This window comes from Drosophila gunungcola, unplaced genomic scaffold (genome assembly GCF_025200985.1).
Source record: "Drosophila gunungcola strain Sukarami unplaced genomic scaffold, Dgunungcola_SK_2 000001F, whole genome shotgun sequence".
Taxonomy (NCBI): Eukaryota; Metazoa; Arthropoda; class Insecta; order Diptera; family Drosophilidae; genus Drosophila; species Drosophila gunungcola.
In genome coordinates this window covers 10,341,079-10,360,431 of record NW_026453197.1, presented here as the reverse complement: position 1 = coordinate 10,360,431, position 19,353 = coordinate 10,341,079, and the positions used below count along the sequence as shown (strand labels likewise).

At 37.3% G+C, this 19,353-nt stretch overlaps 1 protein-coding gene across 14 annotated transcripts in view; it reads left to right on the top strand.

Moving 5' to 3' along the window:
- The window catches only part of LOC128262233 (neural-cadherin), a 130,069-nt gene that overhangs the window by 94,972 nt on the left and 15,744 nt on the right, over positions 1-19,353 (top strand). For 8 of the 14 annotated variants that reach the window (XM_052996362.1, XM_052996364.1, XM_052996365.1 and 5 more), the window contains 4 exons: positions 13,427-13,570; positions 13,705-13,820; positions 14,713-14,877; positions 17,254-17,391. In XM_052996362.1, coding sequence (XP_052852322.1) covers positions 13,427-13,570; positions 13,705-13,820; positions 14,713-14,877; positions 17,254-17,391 — 563 coding nt within the window. Of the gene's footprint in view, positions 1-13,426; positions 13,571-13,704; positions 13,821-14,712; positions 14,878-15,974; positions 16,137-17,253; positions 17,392-19,353 lie in introns of all 14 variants that reach the window. The other 6 variants (XM_052996369.1, XM_052996367.1, XM_052996370.1 and 3 more) reach the window with 3 other exon arrangements.

Below are 19,353 nucleotides of genomic sequence, written 5' to 3'. Positions count from 1 at the left end.
GACAATTATCAGCCTGTAAAAAGTTTTTTATATCTGACAGACACAAGAGGTAATGTCAAGTGCACGCCAGGTCAACAAGGGTCTAATATAAAGGTGGAAAGGTGTCGGTGTCATATATTGGATTTGTGTTTTCTTAAACATTTTATCTTCTACCCTGTTTATGGAAATTTGTATGTTGCTTTGTGCTATGATTCGATTATTTAAAATTACTTTTTATAACCAAAAGCGACTTGGAAATATTCAAATCAAAAAATGAAAACCTACTAGTAACTAAAAAAAAACCCATAAAATAATCAACGACTTCTCGTCCAGTTTTCTAATTGCTTCAACATTAACTGTCGGACCTCAAGGGTATCCCGCATTTCACCTCCTTATTACTTGTATAACTTCTTATACTTTTTCCCGCAATCTGTGCGAAACTTTATTAGCTCGACCAGCTGTCACACGGCGACCTTTATCACATTAAAACAGGCGCAGGAAAATACAACAGAAATAGGCGAAAAAATCTCGTTATCCCACCGGTGTGAGAAACACTTGCCAGCAACCGAAAAATCTTTCATACCTACACATTTTTCTACATAGACAGACCCTTTCTCGCTCCCCCTAATTGATCAAAGAAACCGCTCCAAAATGGAGGAAATGGAGAAAAGGAAACTTCTTGAAACTTGCCTCAACAATTTTCACGCCAACTTAAAGCAGCTTAGAAGTGAACTGAGGACCAGAAACGAACACAGAAGTTCAGGGGGAATATTTCTGGTTGAGTGGACTTCAGAGCTTGTGCTAACTCATCTCTGGCCTACCTTCCAGATGTTTTTTTCATTTTTTCATTTCGTTTATTTTTGGCCAACTTCCCTGCTCAACGCTCATTAAGATGCATTGCAATCTGTGTGTGCAATATGCTTTTACCTGGTGATGATGATAATAAACGGCAAAGTTTTTCCAAAACTTGAGTTGATTATTATGCGCCGACAAACTTGGAATTGTTAATGCGTGTTAAAGATTTTGCATTAATTATCTGAGTGCGGTGGCGCCGGTGTTGGTGGGAAAACTTTAATTAAGTCATTATGCAATTGTGCATTGCGCATACGCCACGTGTGTCGAGGACGTTTGTTGACTAAGAACCGTTGCGTATATGCAAACTAATTAAAACGTGCAGAAGTTGACTCTTTTAACAGTTTTGCTCTGTGAAAAGTAATTTATTTCAGTGGCTCTGATAACTTCAATTAAAAGCTAAATAAATTGCTAAAAATCCAACTAAATATGGCTTCTGTATACAAACATTTGACAGCTTAAACTAAAATCAAACTAAAATTTGTTCGCTTTTTTTTTTTAGAAAAAATATACAGGCTTCAAATCTAAAACAACTTCTACGAAAAAAGAAATATAATAATGAAATGAAAGCGAAAAAACAAACTAATAAAATCAGTAACAAAACAAATAGGAAAGCCATAAATGCTGATACGAGCAGCCAAATGCTAACTGCAAAGGAAAAAAAAACAAACAAAACTTTCGCTACAAATGCCATAAAATGCCAAAAACTGCAAAACTTCTATGGCTGCACAATTTTATGGCCTACATCACCGTCTACATATTGAGTTCTTCTCTCTTCCGAGGCCTTTGACTCCCTTCGAGGTTGATAATTCTCTCGGAAAAACTTAGAATTCTAGCCGATGATTTAATTGTGAGAACAGGTGAAGGAAGAAGACCTTAAAGTGATTGGTAGAAGCTAAGCAGAAATTTGCGCTGTCGTGCTCCTTGTTTGCCACCGCCTTCCCTCAACTGTAGTTCGCATTGTCAACCTTCAGACAATTGAGCTCAAGTGTTGCCACTTGGATTGGAGTCCCCTCAGCACTGGCCTCATAACAAGTATAAATGTCCTGAAGAAGGTCCTGCTGCGACCACAGGAAAAGATAAAACGAGGGAAGCCAGGAAACTCTCGTTGTGGAGAATGACAATAAAAAAGTGCTGGGCCAAAAGTTTTTAGAGAAGCCCAAGGACGTGTCGCAGAAGCCCTTATGACGTATACGCCGTGTGCTGCGATTCATTTCTTGTTTTGCAGTTCATTAGGCTTGATTTCAATTTAAAATATTCCCCTTTTTTGTTTTAGATGAACATTGATTTAAAGGTTTAAATGTATTTAAAATATATATTTTAAATATAAGTTTATAATAGATGCCTCGTTCTTGACATTTCTAAACTTCTTTGGATATACTCACCGCATAGATCAACGTGAATGGAACTCCCCGTACTTTAATTGCTTCTTTTTTTGTCTACGAGTAAACACAAGCTCCGTTTACCCAGCACCATTGCTTACTTTTCTCTATTATTACCACTATAATGGTCCGACTGCTTATTGTCCTTGGCTTCCTGACAACCACAATGCCAAGAGTGCAATTGTTGGGAGCAGCATCATCTTCGTTTTATCGCACACCCACGGACACGTTCTCGACTCTCGTTTAACTTTCGACCTCCCTGCGGCCTTTGTCCTCCTACCCAAGTGTTACTTCAATTTCTACTTTCTATTTTTTTTGTGTGTCCCACAATTCAGTCGCTTAATCAAAATAGCTAGAGAGCTAATTGAGTTTGCAGCGTACGAAAATTGAGCTTATTTTATTTGGGCCAATTGGAGCAAGGGAGCCTAAAATTATTATCAGCAGTTTGCCAGCTGCTTTAAAAACCTGGCCAACTGGTAACAAATTAGCAAAAAGCTTATGCCAAGGACAAGGAAAGGATTTGGTTTGAAAAGCCCAGGCTGGCAGACACATTCACGTGTATATTTTATTGAAGCGACTGTGATTTTACCAGCACATTGAGCAGTAAATTCTCTAGGCGTTCACTGATTGCTACACGAAAACAGTCGGGAAAAGTCAGGACATTGAGGTCAGCTTCGGCAAACACGCACCCAAAGTTAAATCAAGACGAGCTGACTTGGCCCGAACTGCTGGCCACAATCCACCATCCGGAGAATTCTTTTTTCTCTCCGTCCATGTGCACTATCAGCACAACTGTGCGGCAGTGGGGAAAAAATACAGGCCCTGTTTCGACCCGGACTTGGGTGGGTTGGGATAATGAAATAAGCCACAACAGAAAACGGCTCCTCGAACATATTGAGTGGAAGCTGCACAAACAAATGAACTAAATGTGAACACGTAAGGTAAATAGCGGCTGGCAAAGATTGGAGCTATAGGATGGTAAAGGCCAAATCAGAAAAGAAATAAAAGAGGAATGAGGCCCTGATTCAGACTTTAATCCTGCACACTCTGCCCCTAGAGATTACTTAGTAGTGGTCTTATCCGTTACCAAATATAAGAAATAGCCTACGAATTTTGTTAGTTACTTACCGAGTCCAGCCAAAACTACCATTATTTTTTGAGCCTTTTCATCTGAAATTCGTAAACCAAAGTGCAATTAATCAGTGGGACGTGCCACGCCCACTTTCATGTTCAGCACGCACACGAAATGTTGATAAAAATGTGCATTGCCACATTGCAACGTGTTGCCAGATTGTTGACTCGCTTTTATTTATAACAATTTTTGTTTCCAGTTGTTTTTCCAGAATTTTTTGTTGCCACATTCCAACAATGCGGAAACTATTTGAACATTTTTTGTTCGTCTCTGGGTATTTGTTAAATGCTCAGAGTTTTTTGTACAAATAGTTAGAACAAACTGTCACCAAATGACAACGTGACTGCTGATGATGATGGCGGCATGAGAGGATGACACTCGTTGTTGTGAAAGTGTCGGGATTGGTCACTTTTGAGGGGTCAGGAAATACATTCAGCACTTGTGACATTTTTGGGAAGTAATTAAGTAAAATGTGGGGTCGCTAGTATATGTCATTTATATTTAAATTGCTACTTTTTGTGATGGTAATTATGTTATTTAATTTCCACAATAAGATGGATGGATGTAATAGAGATTTTAGTTCAATTCATGACCATGACTCCATTTAGTTCTTTTAATTTGATTATTGGTACTTTTGAGCATCTTAAGTTTATTACAAATCTGCGCCCGAACTCTTTGCATACATATTTTTTTCTCTTTAAGTTTTTAGAATCTTAAATATGCGCAAAAAAAACAGACCTTTTATATATCGAAAGGTTTTTAGTGCTGCCGAGTTGCGCAAACTGCAAACTGCAGTGGAGCATGGCATAGGGCAGATAAGCTGCATCTTATGCAAATGTAATTAAAATGCAACAGAGAGCGCTGTTTTACAATATTTTATGCTATTTCGCTCGCTATATTTTTTTTTGCCATTTTTGTTGTTGCTTAGGATAAAGCTGGCTTAGCGACACAGTCGTCTGTCTCTTTCGCGCTCCACTCCCTATCTCTTTCTGGCCATTCTGCCAGTGAGAATGAAAATGAGCGTTGTTTTCCTATTTAATTTTGAAGCGATAATTAAAACAAATAAAAGTTAATGAAATACATTTGAAAGCGTTAAATGATCTTTTGGCGCACCTTAAATGTAAGCACCCAATTTCTGGAAAATACAGACGTTAAGTAAAACACAATCCGAAAGTCTTCACTAATTGGTTCACATAACAAACAGACTTGGCATAATAAAAAAAAGCTGGCTGAAAGGTGGAAAAAGTGAATCAAGAATCATTCCAACAAAGCTAAAGCCGAATCTCTCGCACTGTTCCACGTTTAATCTGATTACAAAGCACTTTTTTTTCCGTCCTTCCTTATCCTAGCAGCAGGATTTCTGGTTTTCCTGCTTTTGATTGTCACTATTGTCACCTTTGTTGTGATTGTTGCCAACGTCAAACTCAGCTTATGCAACGAGTTTGTTCGTAAAAAATTAGTCCAGTACTTGATAAATGAAACAACTGTGTGAATTATTAAACTTGATTTGAGCACGCTGTTGCGAAAAATTTAATTTGCAACACAAAAGCCCACAATTTAACCCCACAAAGTGTGTCTAATGTCAAGTGCAGACTGCCTGTGCCTAGACAAAACAAAATACTTCACTTCATTTAATTCAAAGAAATTAAAAAGTGATTTAATTAAAATTCCGTTTTATAGAAACAGGAAGCCAAAAAAATTAATTTTAACATTGAAACTCAATATGCTTAGATCATTCGTTAATAGCAAGTAAGCGGATACTTTGATTAGGTCAGTCACGTAATTAGGTAAATACAAACTTCCTTTGAGTAACTGTCAGTCAAGGATAGCCTGAGGAAATGTGAGCAGATATGCAAAAAGGGGGTTGTTAATTAGAGGAAATTTATGCTGTAATTTTAAAACGTCTAAAGATTTATAACAACTTGAAATCTTTTGTACTAATGTAATGCAATTTTAATGTTTAATATGACCCCACATATTTTTGTATCGCATAATAAAATCAATTTCCACTTCTCCTTTTCGTTGCAGGTAAGCAAATCGCATTTTCTATCGCAACTCCCTTGTAAAAACCGCACTCAGGTAATGTTGGTACTTCGTTTAGCCGCATTGAGAATAAACTTTAATTACTTGGAGGCTAAAGTTCGGTGCAGTTAACTTTATGTGCAATACCCTTCAACTTTAAGCAGCTTAAAAGAAAACTACAAACGTTGGGTAAAAGCAAAGGAAAGCCGGAATCTTTCATGTGCAAAGGTCAATAAAACACAATGGAAACAAACCCTCCGGTATTTGGAGGAAAACAGAATTCCTAAAAATATGCATGACTCTTGTTGGCCACACTCACACACAAAAATAGCAAATAGATTTGTGTTCTGGGTAAAAGGAAAATAAAGCACACTCAGTTAAGACTAGGTACTGCATAACATTGCGCATACACCAGGTGGTACACACCCCGCTGTTGACACTTTAATTTTTACGCAAAACAGAAACTGGTCAACGGAAAGTCAAAAGAGCTACATATGAACATACCTTATATTTCCATTTCCGCGAACAAAAACTACCGATGGAATGTAAGCCCCAAAACTGCTAGTGAGATCAAATATGAAAAACAAATATTACAAAGCAACAAACTAACATTTGAACTCGACCACCCATGGTTTCAGTTACACAATTAATTTCATTGCACATATTTGAAACGAAATAAAAATGGGAATAGGTATAGGAATAGGAATAGGAATACAAAAATATTATATCTATAAATCCGTGTGCCCCAGATAAGCCATGCTTCCGTTGCAAAAGAATTTTCGTTTGCCATTGGAATTGTTTGCCATATTCATACAAAATGAATATCCTTCTATTTGAACTGATTGCATATTTGAGCGAGGATATGAATGTGAAAATGTAGAATATGTAGGATAGGATATCGAATAATAATGGTTTATTTACTGGGACAGCTCCATTTAATATAAACTATTTTGGTTTACTGAGTTTTTCTGAATATCACACAATGTTTATAAAGTTGCAGACTAAACATTATTTAGATAGATATTTAATTATATCAGGGTCCGGTTTATAAGGGCACCGCGTAAATCCCACTCTTTAATGCAATTTTATGCTTAGGTGGCGACCTAGCATAAACCAGAAATTGTAGACGCAACAAACATTGTGTAATATGGCACCGACCACAAGGGGCATAAACAATATTTATAGTTGGCTGATGTAGATAGAGGCGAAAGCCTTCGTCGCACCAACAATGAATTTGCGACCATAAAAGCCAAAACATTGTTCACCCACCAGCACCAGCTGCTAGTTGAAAGTAACAGTGCCACACAGACAGGGCCAAAGTCTGGAGACGTTTTTATGAACACTCCGCACACATCCTAGGTCCTACATGCTATATCCTGCATATATGTACTGTGTTCCGATGTGCGTCTCCATGTTTCCTCATCGATGGCTTCACCCCGGCCATGTTCCATCTCCATTTGAAGCACATTTCAATGGTTTTTATGGCAAGAACATCAATCAAATGGAAAATATTATTGAGAAAACATGCGCACGACATTGTTGATGCGATTTCTCGAAAAAAGTGAAGCAAATATAAGCGTGCACTTAGGAAATAATATCCTACATTTTTCTAAATAAATGAATGAATAGTAGTGATTTAGTGGAATAAATTTTTAAAATATGCATTTATAAAATTTAGCATTGAAACAAATGAACAATTATAATAATATATTATGCAGGTTAATTCAGAGCAAAGTCATAACAAAGCTGTAGAAATATAATGTATATCAAACACCAGTTTATTCGTGTTTTAAGTCTAGCTAAAGTTAACAAATTTATGTCATTATATGATATATTTTAGTTAGGTTTTTATATATTGGTATTGAAAATTTCGAGCAGTGTATGCATTCGAAAAATACGCGGCACACCCACGATGCATAAATACAGTAGAAACATCCAAAGTAAAATAAGCAATTTGCGGACGTGCCGCCGCAAAACTAGGCAACAATTTAAATTGCATGGCATTGGAATAGTTTGATAAATTGCTGCAAGAAATTGATTGATGCCGCTGTCCTTCCTCCTGACTTCTCGCTTTTTGGAGGACGTCTGGGAAAACGCTGGCCACGGAGGCGTTGGCCGTGTCACCCGCGGGACAAGTGTCGATAAGTCACGCGTGACTCTGGTCTCGCTTCCCTGGCCCGGCATAAATCAATGTAATTAATTTGAGTTTATCAAACGCTGAAAGTTCGCTGCGCCAGCCACTCGATGCCTAATGGCCATTCGAGCAGGATAATTACCCCCATTTGTATATGGCATAGTATAATGTCGGCTGGTGCCTCTTCTGTTGTTATTGGTGTCTGTCATTACCGACAGACATTCGCTGTTGAGTGCCGAGCGCAAAGCTGAGAAGCAGATACAGTCGTTCCTCAAATAGCCCGGCCAGTAATTTTTATTAATAGGATTCTAATTTGCTGGCCACTTTTCTCCATTAGCCCCCTCTTGAGTTGAGTTCGCTGTCTGGTCTCTGGCCCGTCTTAAAGAATTTAACTTGGCAGAGAACTTAAATTGGTTTATCCTCCCGTTCTTGGCCACCTGTCGCTTTTGGGCGGAATACCTGATGGAAACGCAGGAATATTCTTGGACAGTTGCGCTGAAAGTTTCGCTTTGGAGATACAATTTAATGCTTCACTGCGATGCGTTGGAAAACTCATTTACCTCGCCACGAGACTTCTGAATGCGCGGCACGCAATTGGGTTAACTATTGCCCCCATCTGAGGGATAGTTTAGCCAATCAATGAGCATATGCTGTGATAGAGAGATCGGGCCAAAGTGCCCGACATGTTTACACCGTTCGATTGGCAAGCTGTGGAAGCTATTAAAAGTTTCGCCAAAGTTGCGCACATAATTTAAACTATGACACGAGGGCCGCAACTTTCTGCCGCTGTCCTTTCAGCATGATTAGTCGTCCCCTGGCCCAAAAGGCAGCAGGTGTGCCGGCAAGTTTCCGGTGATATAGCACTTTGTCCACTTGACGTAGTTTGGCGACACTTTAGAGCTGCTTTTCCTGTACACATGGAAAAACATTTTTGAAAAGGATTGGATTTATTTGAATAAACGTAAATGCTTTTCTTTTCTCAATCGTTTAACATAAATCTACCAATTTGTTATACCAATTTAAAGTTCAACTGAGAAACTTATAACCATGTTTCTCCCCTTGTTTCACTACCAGTGTTTTCCAATTGTTTAAATAAAAACGTTAGAAATTTTTAAACGTTAGTTTTCCCATTTTCAGTGCAAAATTTTGTATAAAAAGGTTTTTTTTTTTTTGCCAAAGTGAAGCAAACTTCCAGCTGATTTTCCTTAAACTCCATTGACAGCTGGCGAAGTTTACTGGCAGTCAATTTGCGATGTCGAAACTGAGAACGAATCCCCTCAAGAGGCGACAACTGGCCATTGTGTGGGTCCTCCAACTGGCCAACCCATTTCTGGCCATTCATTATGCAAAAGCTGCTACTGTTGTCCGCATAAATTCGCCGGAGACCAGGACCAGCATAAACAAGTCAAGTGCAAGAAGAGGGTCACTAGTTTTTGGTCAGAGCAAAATTATGGGCATTTGGTAATTGCACAATCGTATGCAGCAGGAACAATGCGAAGACAACTGTTTCGGGGGCTGCAACATGATTCCACTTCTTCCCCCTTCATTGGCCAGCTGTCACCAACAAAGGGAGAAATGGGGAAAATGCTTCTTATTCTCACTTTCCTTTGGCCGACCACAAAAACCACAACAAGCCCCCAGGAAAACTCGTTTGCTTCTTGTCGCTATCATCGTTGCGGGCCCCAAAATGTTATTAAGGTCGGTTCTTGCCATTTAGTATTCACTTTAGTGCTTCACTTTCTTTAAGAAATTTTGAACGAATTTTTTGCGAGTCGATTTATCATCCACCTGGGTCCTATATATACTTCTTTTCATTTTATCAATTAATGCCCTGCCAAATGTTTGGCTTCATAAATTTACTGATAGTACGTGACAAAATTTCCTTGTTGACTTTCGAGAACAGGAGTTGGAGGGGGAGTTTGCCTGTCAATTGATTTAAATGGCCTTTTGTGGCTGTGCCTGACATCTAAACTAATTAAAAAGTACCCCTTAAAATCTTTCTCGGTGGCGTAAATTAGTTGCTAATTGGGAAAAGTGTGAACACACAAAATACAGAAATGGTAAAAAGAAAAACCTCAGTGACCACAAACAGGGCCATCATATACACATGACACAGACAGGCTCACAAAATATTCCAATAAACCGCAGCCACATTGTTGCAGGCCTTGCATGTGGTGTATATGTATATATATATATATATATATTTTATTTAAATCCAAGGCCGAAGTACGAAGCAGGGAACAGCTGCCAGTCAGTGGGACAGACAGGAAAAGTGACAGACAGACAGATAGACAGACCGCAATCATAAAAAAATCAGCAGCAGCCATGCGACAAAATGCATTTGTACAAGTTTATACCAGTTGCAGCTTAAGAATTGCAATAAAATATTTTTGCAACAATTTAGATGCCACAGTTTCCTGTCGGTGGCATTAGCTTCGGACATGCAGTTAGGTTGTCTTTATTGCCAGGCCACATTAAGCGCCATTAATGGCCCAGACCCACAAGCGGATGGTCAGTGATTTCCTTTTACATCGTACATTGTGTGTTGCCATTGCAAAAGTGGCGGTCATAAAATGAAATGGCTAAAGGAAAACTGCATCTTGGCCAATTAGTTTTTACCTCAAGACAGCAAAAGAAGTGGTGCCCTTAAAAAATATAGCAATTGGAAAAAGTGTACAATACATAATATACAACTATGTAAGATAAACCCTTTGATTGAAGCATAATAAAAGTAAATATATACAAAAATACTAATTTACTGTCCCAATGTCAAAGGCTAAATTTAAACGATGGACTAAAATTATTATGATTTGTTCCCTTGCAAAAAAAAACTTAAAGCCTCAATGGTAAAAGTAACATTAAAAAATATTTCTCCAAGGGCGTGGTATTGTTTATTTTCGCTCTGCTATTTAATATCGTTAAAACTCATTCAAGTGCGAAACTTGTCGATAAACTTTGCCGCAGCAAGGAAGAGCGAAAACGGAAAAAAGAAATGCTATTGGATGGGAAAAACTGTTAAGGAAAGCTGGGGAAAAATATAGCATCTTTGATTTTGACATTGTGCCACATCACGTAGTGCAATATACATATATAAATATGTTTGGATGGCGGAACGCCTGAACAAGCGAAAATAGCGCATAAATTTATGATACTCGATTTGGAGGGGGGTGTGGCATGTGGCATTTGTGCAGCTAAGCGTGGCAGCTTTTCTGGGGCAAAAAAAAGACAAAAAAAAAGTCATTCATATCGAACACTATTTATTTGGCTGAAGAGAAAGCGACTGTGACACATTTTCAATGGGCTAAATATGTGATAAAGTTGACTTTGATTTCGCCACTCGACTGCAGTCGGACAAAATGGCCCCAATGTCAGCTTTTACGGCCACACAAAGGCTTCGAGATCCTAGAGGAACTCCCACCAAAAGGATTTCCCAGCAGCTGTTCAAACATTGCACACACAATTCACCATCAAATTCGTTAAATGTCAGTGGGCGAGTGTGTGTCAGAAAGCTCAAAAGCTCAATGGGATATATCTTCCACTTCCATTTGATTTCGGGTTAGTTTATGGGTGTGCGGTCGGGTTGAAGAATGCAATAAAATTGGTGCTAGATAAATAGATAAAGTATTTCAAGGGTTGCGCTTCGCAGCGTAAGCCGATAAAGGCGATGGGATAAAAGCTTTCCAAATTGGGTTAACTTTTGACTTGGCTCTGGGTGTATTTTCTTTATTGTAAAATGTTTCCCCCTATTATATTTTCGCTTATATCGTGTTTTAAATTCCACACATCCCGGTGATGTGCTTAATAAAAACTCATAAAATTTCATTTATCCGAGCCAAAAGAACTCAAAGAAGTGGCTGGCATGCGGAAAAATCTGCGTCAAAAATATATGCGAGGAGGCAGCATGATTTTTTGTAACTTAAACATCAGCATTCAATATATATTGCATACGCGGCGTTTACTCCACCTCATCTGCATACAGGTAAATTTAATTTTGACGTTATAAAGTCAAGGAAGAAAATTCTGTGAGGATTTAATGAAAAACTCTGCCCCAAAAAAAAGGGCCTGATAAAATAAGATTTAAGGGACTGTATATTGATGCGAGCTGAAGGATAGCTGTAGTCCTGCGATTTAAATGACACTTATTAATTATAAAGAAGTGCACCAATTAAAGACATTTACTTCATTTAACTCCCGTTGCAAAGAGATGCCATTATTTTTAATGATATGTTATGGGAATTGCCCATATAAATAGATTTTGAATTTCCAAAAGGCAAAAATGATAGTAAAAAAATGTTAATTTAAAAAATTCAACGCCTTTGACTAAAGCATAAGCATAGGTAAGTGTACTGAGAACGTTTTGCATTTCATGCCAGCAATAGTATTCTGCCAAGTTTTAATTAATATGTCGTCACATAGAAACTTAACTGCAGTCGAGTTGGCAATTAGCAATGTTTTGCAATAAATTTATTTCAAAATTGGTCCCAAACATTTGCTAATTTAAACGCCATGTGGGGGGGTCCTTGTAAAGGGTTGGGAACTTATCACACATACGCCATGTGCGCCCAGTTGCAATGTGAGTTGTCAACCTGCAGAAGCAAATGTGCATAATTCTTGCACACAGATAATGCCCAGTCAAGGCAGCAAAATTATAAACCGAAACACAAACAACGCAGGCACAAGAGAAAGTTTTCCTGTGTTGTCCTTCTCAGAATTGCTAAGTAAATTGATAAACAGAAACATTTGAGTCGAGATCCTAGCTAAAGTACTGGAAGGAATTTGGGTATCAATGTGGTAAGTACGCTTTTTAAAGGAACATTGTTGGGCTTATTAAAAATTACTTTATTTTTTTTTTTGTTTGCATGTTGAACTAGTTATTTGACATAACTTCTTACAAGTTTCAAAATAGTATTGTTAGAGGTTTCGAAATATAAACTCCACTTAGATTACCAAGACTGATTTAATAATTAAATGTATATTTTATTCCAAATTTTTTTCTGTGTAGTCTCAAAGTTCTAAATGGGCTGTTAAGAGGCAAAAGTTTCATCGCATCCATGGCGCATCTGTTGCCTTAGATTTGTGTATAGTAATCAGGTTTTCGTTTGGTCCGATGGTCTTTGCATTTATTTAATTAAAACGCACTGGCTTTGTCGTCCGTTGTTATTGGTGCAATTATAAATGATATATGTAATTTACTGTCTGCCTGACATTTCTGCTCACCGATATGTCTCATTGTCAGTGGTTTTGTACGGCCTTTCCTTCATCCAACTATTGTGCTTCACTCAGAGTTTTCCTTGTCCTATTTGCTCTCTCCGGCATATTAAATCATCTGTGTACTTTGACTCAACTCGGGCAGAAGAGGCCATTGTGGGGCAATTTGAAATTAATTTCAGTGAGTTCGAAGCAATTTCGGCAGCCACAATAGGTGTTGTTCAACATTACCAGCGGTAATAATAGTTAATTATGCGAATGAATACTTGAGACAAGAGACAAGAGGTTTAAATGGGCTGAAAATAAAATTTCGCTCGAATTCATTTGCAATCGCATTACCGCTTACTCAAGACTGTGATCAAATAGAAAATCCATGAATATCAAATAAATTACATCATCGCACATGCAAATAAAAATCAAATGGAAAACCAAAATATCCCAGGCTGCTTAATATGCGAAACGCGTTTGAAACTCCCACGCATGAAAAAATAAAGAAATAAAGAAAATGGGGGAAGATCTTAAATAAAAGTCAAACAAAATGTTTGTCGCCTCAATAAGAGGCGTCAAATTGTTGCTCTGTCTGGCGAAAAAGTTTTCCTCATTGTGTCTAGTACGTGATAATTGCGAAGTACCAACAGTCTTTGAGTGTCAAATTGAAAACGAGAAATTTAACCGAGCGAAATGCTGTTTCTTCTGCCTATTTTTTCCCATCAACAGTCACCAAATTCATACGCATTGGCATCGCCGATAAAAACGATAATCCGCCCTATTTCGACAAATCGCTGTACGAGGCCGAAGTGGACGAGAACGAGGACATTCAGCACACAGTGCTCACTGTTACGGCCAAGGATCACGACGAGTGTAAGTAGAGGGTCCCGGACTCCGCGCAAAAAAATATGCCCAGAAATTCCGCAATTATTATCTTACACACACAATTTTCTCTTTCTCCCTTTTCCATCTTTTTCCTGAATTTTTTCTGCGGTTTTTCCTCACAGCCTCACGTATCCGCTATGAAATTACAAGCGGCAACATTGGCGGCGCTTTTGCGGTTAAAAATATGACGGGTGCCATTTATGTAGCTGGCGCTTTAGATTACGAAACTCGACGCCGGGTAAGTAAAAAAAAAAAACGAAAAAAAAAAATGAAAACAACGAAAACCGCGTACACAAAAAATGAAAAATGCAAAGTGGAAACCCGTAGAGGAGTCCTCTGTAATCGACAAACGTTCTTTCGCAGCACAGATATATTTATGACATAAGCGTTGCGAGCTTAGTCAACTGTGAGATTTGTTTATGTCATTGCAAAGCTGAGAACACATAAGGGACAACAAGGATTACAATTTTACATTCATAAAAAGAATATACACATCTTTAAAAAATATCTTTAAAAAACCCGGAGCAAATTTGATTTCATTGCCCAACCATCCATTAAGACCTCCTTCTTCTTCTTGGCCAACTATAAAATTCATTAAGAAACTCGCTCTCCCTTTGAATTTCAATTTACTCGCTCGCACACCGCGAGGCTGCTTAAATATTTAAAAGTTCAAACAAGTTTTGTTGCACGAGCTGCGGTCAAAAAGTCAAATACCAAAGGCAAGAAAAGCGGTGGCCAACCATTAATTGAATTGCAATTTGAACAATTGGCCAAAGTGCAGATTCAGTCAGTCATTCAATCTTTGAAACTTTAATTGAAAGGCGGCTGTGGAAACATTTCCTAGAGAATATGCAAAAATTTCCAATTATTAAGCCGAAAAATTAATATCGTAATATGAATTTGGTAATAAATATGATGGTGTGTAATATGTGCATATATTCTGAAGATGTAAACAAAATAAAATTTATAACTTTCAAAGGAAGTAATACAGATAAGAAAATATGTACTTTAAAAATTGACAAAAGGAAATACATTAATAAGAATTTAAGTAGGGTATCAATAAATAGATGTTTATAGTATAATTAAGATGGATGACCTTTTAAGATAAACTTTTTTCTCTGTGCGTTCAGTATGAGCTTCGTTTGGCCGCGTCCGATAATTTGAAGGAGAACTACACCACCGTGATTATCCATGTCAAGGATGTGAACGATAATCCCCCCGTTTTTGAGCGACCCACTTATCGCACCCAGATTACCGAAGAGGATGATCGTAATTTGCCAAAACGCGTCTTGCAGGTCAATGAATGAAACAAAATCAATCGAAAACTTAGTTCACAACTTTTGTTTTGTTTTTTCGGTAGAGTTTTCATTCCGATAGATTTTATTGCATGTGTTGAGTTTTTGCTTTGAAGTTTTTCCCCGCCCGAAAAAACTGCCTGAACAACATTTTATTGCACAACAAAATTACCCACACTTAGAATGAGTGAAATGATTATTAGAACTATTTCATTTGGATTTTATTGTTCATTGCCAATATTTATTTCAATCATGCCAAAAGTGTTGCACTTTTTCCATCCCTTTTCAGTCAGTCAATAAAAATGGTTGACATATTTAAGGTATTTTACTAGCCTACAAAATTAATGGACTTTACAATACCCGTTTTTTGTTAATTTGGTTTTGAACATACTTACAATGAAAAAAACAAAACCAATGCAATTTTTTAAGTATAGAGAATGCAATATAAATATTTAAAGCCATTTGCATGTTGTTCCATTTCCCGCTTTTTCGTTTGATTTAAGGCTAGTGCAAAAAACGACGAAAAGTAATTGAACAATTAAAAGTGTTGTCCACTCTAGAAAGGGACAAATGTTGTAAACTGTGGGCCACGAAAAAAGTATAACATTTATTTACAGAGTACACACACATAAAGCATTTAAAATGCGGTCACAGAAAAAATACATGGTAATGCTATTGATTTATCATTAAGCAGGCAACGATACAAAAAATTATAAAAATATTAAGATGACTTGAAAACACGCCGATTATCGTACGTACTTTCAATTTACTATTCAGTTTGTAATGCATAATTGAATAAGTCGATTAAATTATTGCATTTTAATGAGTAAACAAGCGAGCATTTGAATATGAAAAATGCATATAAGCTGTCAAGTCAGAAGTGGAAAAACATATAAAAGATATTCGCTGGATCCATCTCGAACATGTGTAAATTATCAAGCGAGCTTTCATTTAATTTTAATCAATAGTTTTATGCTCTTTTCGTAATTTATGTGCATTTAAAATTTATTGTTTAATTTCGTTGATTTTTTACTTTTTCGTTCTCTCCCCCACCAATTTCCCGTTGGCCATATATTTTATTTAATGTTTGCATAAAGTACGAACTGAAATTGGTTGCGTCGGACAGTTTGAATGAAAATCAAACAACAATCGTCATAAATGTACGCGACGTCAACGATCTGCCACCGCGATTCCCGCAGACATCCTATGAGCGAACTCTCGACGAGGGAATGACCGACACGCCTTTTACCATCATGCAGGTCGCTATACTATTTACCATATCAGAGTCCTGTACATAAACTCATTCTGAATACAAAATATAGCATAAGGCAAACAAACAAAGCAGTACCATATAACAATTAATTTAACCCCACAACTGAGCCACACAGAGTCTCATTCAGTCTCATTCAGTCTCATTTGCCATGTTAACTTTGTGTAAACCAGCCATAACAATACGTAAACATAATGAATAATCGGCATATGTGCAAGGTGTAATGCTCGAATTTATTAAAAGCCATTCAACGGTAATTGCGTAAATTGAAAAGAAAAATCCTTTGGGCATTACGGTCGGTCTACTGTTAAAACTCTATAACTTTGCGATGTAATACGAGCCGAACAATTAGTGGGGAGCCTTTAACGAGAAATCAATTGGTTTCTGTAAAAATCACGGCGGTCTTTAATTGCCTTCGTAAATATTATGCATCATTTTCACAATTTATTTATCGTACATATTTTTCATTAGCCATTTTCTGTTTACTCCCAAAAGCTGCTAATTAAATTCAATACGCTCTTTAAGTATTAATGTCAACCATTTGCACGATTAAGCTTGACCCGTTTAGATTTCTGTTGTGGTTTTACTATGTTTCGCTTGTGGCCAACTGCCGTCCAACTAATTTAATTAAAATGGACGTAGCAAGCGCTTAAGGCCAACAAAGGGAATTAAAATCAATCAGTCAGCACTTAAACTTTGTTGATATTTACATTTACATAGTATTTTATTTACCATTGATTTCGTGTTCACTCACTTCTAACAAGCATATTTTTTCACTGACCAAAATTAATACTTGACAGCATTTGACAAATAAATTATAATGCATAGCAAATGACTAAAAAAGGCAAATGGTAATTAAAGTAAATAAATACTACTGGCCGGTATTATTGGAACAGTGAAGAAATGTGTTCTGCACTTACATCTAAACTAACCAAATCATAAAAAAGTTTATTAATTTAAGTAGTTTTTGCATGGCATGTTTGTATCATTTCTTTACTATTTAATTTTTTTTTTCCGTTCGTTTATTTAATTTGATTCGATTTTTGCTGAATTTCCCGAGCATAAATAATAAATATCTGTATTTATTCGCCGCGCTCGATAAACAGGTTACGGCCACAGATGGCGACAAGGATCGTCCCCAGAACATCGTGTACTTCCTCACGGGCCAAGGCATTGATCCGGATAATCCAGCCAATAGCAAATTCGACATTAACCGCACCACCGGCGAAATATTCGTTTTAAAGGTAAGTCATCAGCGAAAACAATACCGCAGTGCTTGGCTCGCAATTTAAGCATTAACCAATTGCCAATGGCCGAAGCGCAAAAATGTTCGCACACATAAATAAAAATGAATAAAATAAAATAAAATAAAATACGGTATTTAAAAATCCATGCCGGCCGAGGCCGCAGATGGTTTGAAAATGAAAATAACGGCAAGTTTTCGAAATATGCTCTCGATGATTAAGCCCCATCAATGTGCACTTAAACCCGCCTCGAATCAATCGCAATCCCCACAAAATGCAAACGTGCGAAACTGTCTACGTGCTCATTATTTAATATTAAAGTTGCAATTGTTGGACAAAGGAGGTGTCTCATTGTAGCTATTAAATAAATGGCTTTAATGGATTTCTGTGATGCAGAGAAAGTGACTAATGATCCATAGGGTCTCTCTGACTTTAAAAGTAAATATTTCATTTGAAATTAAATGTACAGCAGATTTAATACTTTGATTTAATCAAAAGAAATTAAAAGTTGCCCATTAAATTTTTCACTTAAAGGCCCTACAAAAGCATTAACTTAAAAGTGTATAAAAACTAATTACAAAATCACAATTGAAAATCCCTCGCCAAATGCGAGTTGGAAAATTTCACTTAACTCTCACACATAGTCCCAAAAAAGCCAAAGCCAAATTAAATGAAATTCCCATGCGTCCAGCTAAAATAAAAATAAAACGAATAACATTCGTGCCGCACAATTCAGCCATTTTAGTCCACATACTATCTCACTCTACGTGAATATAATTTTAGAAAAGTTGAGGGAGGAGGACTTGATAAGGGATAACAAACAGCTGTACCGCATTTCTTTGTTAAGGGGGCTGGAACTCACAGTCCGTGACCCACTCACAACTAATCCCTTAAATTGAATATGTCATAACAATGTTGGCAAATTTGTCATGCAAATTAAAGCGATGACTACGCAGGGGTTATGTGTACATATTTCTCTTTTATTCCATATTTAAAGGGTACTTTTAGGGAGTTTTAGTACGTTGAAAAACTTAAAAATTTCTATGTTTATAATTTATATAATTTGGAAAACAAAAGTTATTTAAGTAGCGTTTTAACTAAACAATTGGCATTTAATCTAAATGACATTTTACTCATGCTTATTGTGAAGCGCAGAATAATTATTATTTAGTAACTTTTTCTTGAATTTGTTCGTGACAAGAAAAGTAATTAATATTGATGTAGGCAAGTAGGCAAGATGACAGAAAATGGATATTCGACCCAAAATCTGTTCGTTATTTGCTGAGCTATATTTTGCCAGAGTATCCTTGGGTGCAATCCATCACCAAAATTTTTTATACACACATTTCCTTTGTTGGTGTCGCCTCGTACACATTTTTTTACGACAAATCCAATGTCAGCGCCATGAAAAGCTCCTGTTGTCCGTCTGCTGTGCCTGTCACATGTCGTCGGTTGAGGTTTAAGGGGTCTAACAAGGGTTTGGAGTATTATCCAAGGGTTGCCGCCAGCCAACAGATACAAAGTACTGATTAAAATCGTTTTTTTCCTCTTGCTCTTGCGCTTTTTTAACATTTGCATACGTGTGCGGAGGGTTAACGAAAAGGTGGGGTGTTTGGGGGGTTAAGGGTGCCCAGGTGGGAGCAAGTCATCACTCAGCCTGCTGTGAATGCGTATCAAAGTCACAATCAACATCAGGGACAGGTTCAGGCTTCACTTCGGTTTTTTTTTTTTTTTTTTTTTTTTGTGTCCTCTTACCCAGCATTATTGTATAAGGGGATAATTTCATGGGTTAAAGATGTGGTGGGGCAGGAGTGCTTAACCCACAACATTGTGATGTTCCCTCCACCCGATGTTAATCGGTTTTGCGTTTATGACAGCTGAAATTACACAATACCCCCGTGCATATTAAACCACAACAGCGTTTTACACTTAAACTCACACTTTCATTTTTATGCCCCTCTA